This window comes from Haliotis asinina, chromosome 10 (genome assembly GCF_037392515.1).
Source record: "Haliotis asinina isolate JCU_RB_2024 chromosome 10, JCU_Hal_asi_v2, whole genome shotgun sequence".
NCBI classification, from domain to species: domain Eukaryota; kingdom Metazoa; phylum Mollusca; class Gastropoda; order Lepetellida; family Haliotidae; genus Haliotis; species Haliotis asinina.
Window position 1 is genome coordinate 29,427,362 of NC_090289.1, and position 10,179 is coordinate 29,437,540.

At 41.4% G+C, this 10,179-nt stretch overlaps 1 protein-coding gene across 1 annotated transcript; it reads right to left on the reverse strand.

Annotated features, from left to right (window-relative positions):
- Positions 1 to 6,329: 6,329 nt before the first annotated feature.
- On the reverse strand, positions 6,330 to 9,375 carry LOC137298603 (SPRY domain-containing SOCS box protein 2-like). Its single transcript, XM_067830900.1, has 4 exons — positions 9,285 to 9,375; positions 8,114 to 8,689; positions 7,121 to 7,258; positions 6,330 to 6,442 (listed from the first exon to the last, which is right to left on the reverse strand). The coding sequence occupies exons 1-4, from the start codon at positions 9,373 to 9,375 to the stop codon at positions 6,330 to 6,332; spliced, it is 918 nt and encodes a 305-aa protein (XP_067687001.1).
- Between the last annotated feature and the right edge of the window lie 804 nt (positions 9,376 to 10,179).

Genomic DNA, 10,179 nt, shown 5'->3' on the forward strand with positions numbered 1-10,179 from the left:
AGGGCCCTCACCAAAGGCGTCACCTTGATAGCCCTATATGCTTTCTTGTTAATGACAGAAACGATGTTGTCTGAACGAATATAAGAGGATATATTTTCCTCGTAGCCCATAATGTAACCGTCAACACAACTGGAAAATTCCAAGATATCTACATTTATTTATTTCTAACTTTCTGGTCATACTCCATATGCCCACTCTCTCTTAAAGCCTATTTCAAACACTAACGTCGGTGAAGAGATGTCGAAAACTACTAGACTACAACACTTGTTTCCTAATCCTGTTATGTTGACTCCGAAATAGCAACCATAACTTTAGTTCCTCTTGGCCAGTTTTTATTAATTTATCTTCTGAGATGGGTTCTTCACACCAAGCGTAAGATCATACAGTTTTCTCAGAAATGCCCCGTCTAATACTACGACCATACAAGTGAAGTTAAGGCAACCCAACAACGACTGTATTTCACTGAGTCTAACCTTCTTTTTCTTATACGTGATTTTATATTGTCTATATTTCAATGCCTACAAACTGGAGACAGTTCGGTGAGTTGATTGGTTTTGTTTTTGTCTGGGGTTTGGCAACCCCCTGTGCACATATTTAATGAGATTGGATTAAAAAAGTCAACAAATTGCTAATTTTTAAATATTTATTATCTCGACTCTAATTAAACACCTGTGTAATCTCCTGCAGAGTCACAGATTATTCTGAAACCTATGACCCCCATAATGTAGGTCAGCACTGACCACGATGGAGTAGAACGTTCTGGAATCTATGACCCAGGTGTGTGACCTCATCACGATGAGTGAGGAAGTTCTGGAACCTATGACTCATGACCCAGGTGTGTGACCTCATCACGGTGAGTGAGGAAGTTCTGGAACCTATGACTCATGACCCAGGTGTGTGACCTCATCACGATGAGTGAGGAAGTTCTGGAACCTATGACTCAGGACCCAGGTGTGTGACCTCATCACGGTGAGTGAGGAAGTTCTGGAACCTATGACTCAGGACCCAGGTGTGTGACCTCATCACGATGAGTGAGGAAGTTCTGGAACCTATGACTCATGACCCAGGTGTGTGACCTCATCACGGTGAGTGAGGAAGTTCTGGAACCTATGACTCATGACCCAGGTGTGTGACCTCATCACGATGAGTGAGGAAGTTCTGGAACCTATGACTCATGACCCAGGTGTGTGACCTCATCACGGTGAGTGAGGAAGTTCTGGAACCTATGACTCATGACCCAGGTGTGTGACCTCATCACGATGAGTGAGGAAGTTCTGGAACCTATGACTCATGACCCAGGTCATTATTATTTAACCAATACTGAACATACAATATGAAAATAGCTGGGTGGTTTCAAAATTGATTTATATCTGAATTTACAGGAATAAATGTATACTCAGTATAGCAACAAATATAGGATGGCCGTCAGGCGTGTCCCACTTTGGGCACCCCTTTCCCGCGTAGATACCGCAGGCAGCGTTCTCTGCATGTGCTATTGATTGTCTGAAAGGAAATATATATTAAGGTTTTACAGGGCTATAAAGTACCTTTAGCATTTGAACGTTAATTGTTTTCTTCCAATGCTTACATCCCAATTCTGAAATTCAGAGCAACTAACCACTTTCTACCCACCGAGACCGGCAGATGGGAGGGCGTAACCTGAGAAAATGGAACATGTAAGATATGAGACAATAGTTGATGAACTTCATTATTTACTGAGATATAGCTACTTTAACGATATTAGACTAAAGTACATTCCTTCACTATACCTAAAATGGAAAAATCTGGTTACTTTCAAACAACTAATGAGTACAAGGAAAACAGCAGAATTAAAAAAGCTACCATGTTTATCAACAGTATACTATAACACTTTAAATGGTAACTGTGTTCCATCTTGTGATTTTCGATGTAATCAGATGATTTTGTACTCTTGTACAACTGCTGGGTGGTTGAAGGAGAATGAAGAAGTTGAAGTTGAAGTCAATGACCGCACAATGAGGTTACACAGCTGTTTAAGTAGGTCACCCAGATACTCGATGAAAATGGCCATCTTTTTTGTCTCAGTACTCAAGTATGCAACATTCACTGGTTCGGTAATATAACTTTATTATCTTGCTAGTAATGGCTCGTTAGCAAGCAGCATCTACGTCAGTGGCGCCACCTATGTAGAGTGTCATTCCTGATTATTCGTGCTTAACTCATCGAATTACATGATATCTCTTATTCCCCATTACATGCTAAATATTCAGTACTTTTCGTACTTTGGCAGCAGGCTTTAAGGTAGCGCTTTGGAGTCAGCAAACTGCCTGCCTCTGTCAACGCTCGACCTACATGACCACTGCCTGACCGTCCGCCGTGTTACATTCAGTATTACTGTTTCTGACTCGCAAACCAAGACGTTGGTGAGTTGATGTTATATTTGTGACCCATTAGTGTAGATTTGACTCAGTTGCATAGTGCATGAAAGTTCTGTTGTGAATCATGCCTCAACACACACAAGTATTGAAAATGTTAAACTTCTCAGTGTTATATTTTGCTGGTTCTGAGGGGATTTCTTATACCTTTTGTCACGGTAAATTTTTAACCGTAACAATACCATAAAAAGTAGTGATATTGGATTTACATATATATTTATATATATATAATCACTGGTTATTATTTATCTGCAATGTTTCATAATTACCATTGGTAATGTGATACAAAAACAAATATCAGTGATCAATGTTGATTTATTTTATAATGGGTCAAAACTGGCGACATTTACGATGTACCTAAGTTTGAAAGTACGTTTTCATCTCTTTTGTTTTGTTTAAGATGATAGTGGATGGGTATCACAATTTCTCGCTGAATTCAAACCTGTGAAGTGTATATGTAATCGTTAATCGTCGCATTTATTAATTTTAGTTCAAAGTGAATGTTTAGAAGGAGGGACACGCATTTCTTTTGGGTTAAACAAAAATACTTCTTTTTCAGCGTAATTAGCCATCAACACTACCAAACAATGAACAGTTACTTTTTAAGGTCAAAGCTCTTGACGTCAAAGCATCATGACGTCACAATTGCAAAGTACATTACATGTGGGATCTGCGTATCACATGATGCTATTGTTTTCTGTCTGGGTGGATACACAGTCCCTTTCAGCTCGCTCTCGTTATTTTGTCAGTGTATATTTCCATGAGATACCTGATAACTGTAGAGGTCGTGTTTCAACTCCACGGGTTTACCCCCATGGAACAAATGCCATGATGAGTACCGAATGAGTTGCTATTGGCAGCGGGGTGTATTGCAATAAATCTAGCTTGTTCGCGGGGTGCATTGAAAATAATATACCGAAAGCCATTAAAAGCTCAATTGGTATTAGTTGTCCTGGAACTTACAAAACTACTACTGAATATTTTTTACCTGTGATACAGAGGATGTTCGTGCCTAAATATCGGTATATCCCTCGCTCTCGCTCGGGAAATACCAACATTTAAGCACTCGTGTCGGAAACATGGTACATGACACGGACACACATGTAATATCCTCTATTCAGTTTTAACAATGTTCCCACCTCAGAGTTCTCAGGTTTTTAGCATGTCATTATTCAGACACGTCTGAGTTTGAAACAAGACAAGTTGTTTCTGTGGTAATTTGTTTTGGGTTCTCCGAGTGGGTTGGCAGAGTGAGTGTTGGGTGACGGAGTGTAGGAAGTGGGAAGATGGGTGACGGGAATGGGATGACTGGTCATGGGTGTGTGGGACGACAGGTGATGGGGTTGTGGGTGTTGGATGACGAGTGACGTGTGGGATGACGGGTGACGGGGGTGTTGGATGACAGTTAATGGGGTGTGGGATGACGAGTGACAGGGATGGGATGATTGGTGATAGGTGAAGGGGTCGGCTGATGGGTGACCGGGTATGGGATGACGGGGGTGTTGGATGACGGGTGACAGGATCTGGGATGACAGGTCATGTGGTGTGGGTTGACATATGATGGGTGTGGGATGACAGGTGACAGAGCGTGGGATAACATGATGTGGTGTGGGATGACAAATGACGGGGGTGGCATGATGAATGTTCACGTGGGTGTGGGATGGCAGGTGACTGGGTGTGGGATGGCAGGTGACTGGGGATGGGATGACGGATGACGGAGGGTGGGAAGGGTGACGGATAGTGGGGTGTCGTAAGGATTCGGTGAGGAATGACAGAGTATGGTGTGTGGAGTCAATACACAGCAAAGATTGTAAACAATATGTTTTGTTACATGATTGGTTTATTTGTTCATCTAAACAATGAATAAACGATACAACAGCCACGCTCCACAAACAGTGCACCAAGTAAAACCAACTAGCGTCCTTACGAAGAACAAGTCATAGTTTTTTATGAGCATTTAGGTCGCACACAGCAATATATCAATAACATGTGATTTTGTAAACAGTATACATCAATCATCTGTGCAGATTCATAAGGAAATGTGTGTAAATGTATTTTAATTTTCGGAATGTTAGTGACTCCATCCCATTTAGCGATCAACCGTTTGAGATTAAAAACGATAAAACAGGTTGTTTAGTTTCGTCTTATTTAAGGTAATGGCTACGTGAAGCTTATTGGTTGTTGTCCCACTCTGCAGCGTCCGTACATATGTACTGTTGTACCCAATGTCTTCATATGGGGAATTACACACCCAGCAGTCGAGTTTGGTTGACCATGTATGTCCAAGGCCACCATGACAGTGTGGCCACATAATTCTAGCCTTAAGTGAAGAAGAACGTATCGTCATTTCTTACAAAGTCGATGTCGGGAATTAACATAACAGGTTCCATAGTAGGGTAGGGTAAAATAGGGTAGGCTACCCCAGCCCTAATACTATACAATTATAGACTGGTGATAAGGTCCTCGTTCAATATTAAAACAGGTACTGACCGAATTCACCAGTTTACGTCTGTTTTATCATGTAATTACCGAAAAGCTTCTAAGAGCCAATACATGTCCATTCAGTCAAGAAAAGTAATTTTATATAACAGGGCAGTGAAACACTGAAAAATAATGTATGCTTGTTTAATGCATAGAAACATGCAGATGTCCACTGTCAGTATCAGTGTTTATTATGTGAGCACATTTTCCGGATATCTGATTGGCCGTGACTGTCGACAGAAAAAACACATTGACTCCTACCCAGGTCCGACCAAGAGTCACATTGACTTGAGTTACTATATGGCTTACATGGCACATAACGTGATTATTTCATTGAAAATAACATTAATTTCTTGACTAAACGAATATGTCCTGGTTTTCACAAGCTTTTTTCTGCAGTTGCATAATAATACAACGGACTGGGGAATTCGGTCATACCTGTTTATGTACCCACAAAAAGAAATATTGACCTCAGACTTCGTTCTTTGTCAGTGAAAATAAAATTTTCGGACTTTTCCTCGGTTACCATTGCTTTTCGCGGCTCCATAAAATCAGGTATTGACCTCATTCACCAGTCTGTAATTGTATATCAAGCTGAAAACTCAAACACGTACCCAGGGCTCTAGATAATTTAGCTGTTATCATTTATTCCTATGCTATTGTCCATATTGGGTACTGCGGAGATCTGTTTAGGTATTTAACAAAGCTTTAAACATTTTCTTGGGTTGGTACATAAATTCTTTAAAATGAAATTCGACTTTCATGCTGTATTCAGGCACTAAGTAAAGAACTGTATTTGTATTCAACAAAGTGACTTGTGGAGCCTTCATCTTCAGCAGTTTGGATTGGAAGCATATACGTTTTTACAACCTTTCAAAGACAGACATCACATGAACGCACCACATTTCTCTTTATCATTACCATAAACACATTGCATGGGATGCACGTGCACAAGGCTAAATGAAAAAAAGAGAATTTTTTCTCGGACTTCGGCGCGTCACCTTTATTTGTGCGCGTAACAATTTATTATTCCCATTTAAACAATTACTTGGCCGCGTCTCGATCATCCATTTGTCCACTATAAGAATGGGTGTCTGAAAGAACGAGTGTGGCTGAATCTAAAACGCATTAACACGTGCTTAACGTCCCCAACTGTATTTCTGAGAGAGAAAAAATGTCTCCCTGGTCACTTTCTTTTTTGTATCAAAAATTAAAAATTAAGTCCTACCGCCCTCGTCACTTTTTGAAAAAAATGTGCCCGAGAAACATTTAATTTTTCTATGTGGCCTAACCGATTAGAGGAACATGTATAAAATAAAAAAACCCCAACTTTATGAGTGTTAAATCTAACAGTTTAGCAGAGGCAAGCCTACGCTAAACGTTACTTTATGTAGACGCTGGTTTTGAATGCCTTCTGAGACTATGGCACTTGAATCAGAATCTGGAATAGGGAGGGGGCGGAGAGAGGGGAAGTTGGAATGTGGCATCCTCTGGTCCAGGGCGTTCGTTGTCCGAGTTCTGGGCCCAAGCTTGAGCACGTGCATGTCCTGAGAACATGAACATGGGAAAATGCCAAATATCATGTCAGTTTGGTTTAAATGAATATTTGTGATAATCGCAATTTGCTATTAACAGTATTCTCCACCGAAACGGATGCCCGTTGTACAGGTAGCACCCGAGACTAATTAAAACACTTTCAAAAACAGCATGTGTTGCTAGGCAACGTGCAGAATTACTTCCAAGTAAACATTCGAACAAGTCATGGGCGAGACACTACATTTGCCTAGTCTGTTAAAACTCAAAGCGATATTTTAGTTTGTTGGATGTGTGTAATGCAAAGATTTTACTGTTTTTGTTTGATGTTTTGCTTGTTTGTCGATCAGTGCCACACCGAACAATATTCCATCAAAATGGCTGCGGTCTGTAAATAATCGAGTCCGTACGGGAGAATTCAGTGATCAGCATCATGAGCATCATTTTGGATACGATGATATACATATCAATCAGGTTAGTGAGTCTGACCAACCGATCCTGTTGTTCGATTCTTAGGACAAGCATGGATTGCTGAATATCAATTCTAACACGCATCTTAAAACAAAATGTATAACTGATATGACGAAATATTATGAAGATTCGAGTTTTCTTTTGTCATAACATAAGCTGCATCATCAAATTGCTGGCGTAAATGTTTTGAAAAGTCGGGCGAGGAAGATGTCACAACTCACGCAGTGCTATAGACTGGTACATGGCTCGCTTATGGAGATCTAGATCTTCGGATTTCATGCGGTCGATGCCGGAACGCGATGGAACAGTCGATGTCGTCATGGCTGCCGTAGGTGGGTCACGCATGGCACTCGACATGGCTACGGAGAGAATGATGAAAAGAGAACACTAAACGATGTCCTATGTAATACTATAGTTGAATATTCGAGCGACTTATATACAATTATACCATTTACGCGTGCCATTAATGGTTTATCACACGGGACACTAGTATTTTCTTTACTACTCACCCTAAATAATATCACAGAATTCAACTTACAGAACGAGTGCATTACTCTTCCATTACAGACGCCACAGATATGAATACATGCCACTTATGATTGTCAGTATTACAGCTGTAGTCTCATGGAACTCTTAACCTCCAAGGAGGGTAAGCCTAGCTTTGTTGAATCTGTCTCCAAACGAGAGTACCATCGAAGACATTCGTGTCGTGTATGGGTAATTGGTTGGGAATTTAGCATAGATTTCTTATGGGTGTGGAAAGGGTTTCATCTCTTTTTTATTTTTAAAATATTCAAATGTAGGTAATGTAGAAATGAGACCATCTCCTTTTTGACATCTGATTTCTCCAATTATCAGAGCATCCTTTAGCGAGAGAGTTAGGACATAGTTCCCAGCTTCGAGGTTTTCCCAGGTGTTACCTCATATGTAGTGAGTGAGTATGGTTGTCTGCCGCATTTGATAGCAGTCCAGCAATATCACGGCGGGAACACCAGAAATGGGCTTCTCACATTGGGGAATCGGCCGCGGGTCTTTATCGGACGTTGTAATCATAAGGCTATCCCACCGCCCCCTTTAACGCAGACATAATATCGTAACGTGGTAAAAAATCGGAACTTTATTGATACCGATTTGCATTATATCGACCGAGTTTCATTAGATCTGACATCATCAATAAGAGGTATCTACGACATCAGTCCTAAACATGGCCTCACCAGAACCTCTGTAGAAGACTTGTAATCGGGCCCTGGACACGTTGGCTCCAACCATCACATACAGGGGCTGATTCAGGTAGTGGATGTTTTCAGCCATCACACCCCAGAATGTGCTGCTGGATCCGAAGCCCAGCTCACCACGGTCCATGTCAACATACATGAAAAACCTCTCTGGGATGACGTCTTCTTCGTTTGGCGGACACCTCCTTCCCGGCGCGGAGTTGTGAAACATTGTCTTCTTGGCGATGTCCAGTCCCCAGGACCCCTCCGTCATGCCTACCAGGGTGACCTTGCCGTTGATGAACAATGGCGCCGTGGCTGTACCCACACCCACTGACGCTGACACTCCTCTGTGGACTTCTGGCCAGATAACCTCGTACACGTGCTTACCATGTGAAACCCCACGTGACCATTTGGCGCCAACTGTTACAGGTCGTTTGGCACGCTTGCGTTCTAGAGTGTTACTGTCGACAATCGTGATGCCTTGACCAGCAAAGGCAAATCCGTGGATGGAGAGTTCCGGGTCAGAGGTGACGGTCAGCGTCCATGGAGGTCGGGAGAGAGTCTGAACCAGGACTATATGGTAGAATGCATAGGCAGTTAACACGATGCTCGAACCAAAATGATATCATAGATAAATCATGCTTTGGACGTACATTAATCTTGTAGGCACTCATAATCTTTAGTAATAAATAATTCACCATACATTTAACATTCAAAACGTATCTTTCTCTGATAATCACGTCTATGGGGATAATCGCCCTCAAAATGGCTACCAGCGCTGATATGATTTATCCATGTGCCAACTCTGTTTACCAGATTCAACAGATCATGTCGCTATCATTTCATACAACATATTTTGACAACATTTAACGCTCTTTTCAGCATAATGTTTTAAATTGTACACCTAGCCATTAATATCAGAAACAGATTTTCGCAAACAATTCGTCGTCTTCTGAATAATATGTTACGGGATCCTGTTAATCAACAAGATATTGCGTGACTTACGGAATAAACCGAACGAATCCGAATGCTTGATAGTCATTCTGCCTAGAACAGTCATTTTGACGTACGCTACAAAATATGCTGATAAGTTAGGAATAGTAATGTTTTTTCGTTAAGATTTATTATGATTTTTAAAATGTTTACTTCAACAGAAAAGGTCGACTACCTTGGTTTGCAGCGTTGAAGTGCACAACCCGACCTCCAGCTCTTTGTGCTGAACAGACGTAGCAGGCGGCAATGGCGAGGCCGCACGCCATGATGAGCAAGCAGACGGTGATGAGTGCAGCGTAGCCAACGTCCACCCCTACATCCACCCAGAATGAGGGTTCACCATGACTGGGGATGAAAAGTAAGGTCACAACTGACACGTTTATAGAAATATACGGTAAACATAAATCGTGAAGTCGTATTAAAAGACAGAAACAAAATAAACGAAAGGCGGAGCTTTTCGAGCTTATGGATTGTCCTGTGTACTTACCATCCCCGGTCGGTTCAGTATTTGATAATACATGAAATGAAGGAGATTTCCTTCACAAGCTCATCTGTAAGGAAGCGTATTGGGCTCCGGGTCGGCATTTTTTGAGCATTGTGAAACGAATGGTTCGTAGTGTGTGCTGCTACTCTTTGACAGTTAGACAAAATGGGACCCGAATTCAAGAAAAGAATAACTGGCTGTTTCCTTAGCCTGAACGGTATCAATCCTAAATTTGGAAAAAATGCCCGATGTTGTTTTACAGAATGGGTTATATATCAGAGGAAGAGTGAGTGAGTGAGTTTAGTTTTACGCCGCACTCATCCAGAAGAACAAACGGATACCAAGTATCTCCTGTAAACTAGCCTCGTTTGTGTGACATAAGCTTTCTGACTATGAAATACTACTTTCAGCCTATTCGACACATGGAACACCTTTACTTCTTAACGCGAATTAAAATCCCATTAAACTTCACCTCATATCCAATTCACAGTAGAAAACGCCGGCCCTTTACAACAGAGGTATTTACTTCATGCCGACCTGGAATGCCGTGTACTCAGAAATACATCAATTTCCCTATTGTCTGGGG

What these genes read in the sequence shown, in the direction of transcription:
- LOC137298603 (XM_067830900.1), bottom strand. Translation starts at nt 9,375, where the DNA reads ATGGCGTGCGGCCTCGCCATTGCCGCCTGCTACGTCTGTTCAGCACAA. An exon ending in CTTCAACGCTGCAAACCAAG is followed by an intron (nt 8,690 to 9,284) that starts GTAGTCGACCTT and finishes TCTACCATATAG; the next exon opens with TCCTGGTTCAGACTCTCTCC. An exon ending in GTACCAGTCTATAGCACTGC is followed by an intron (nt 6,443 to 7,120) that starts GTGAGTTGTGAC and finishes TCATGTTCTCAG; the next exon opens with GACATGCACGTGCTCAAGCT.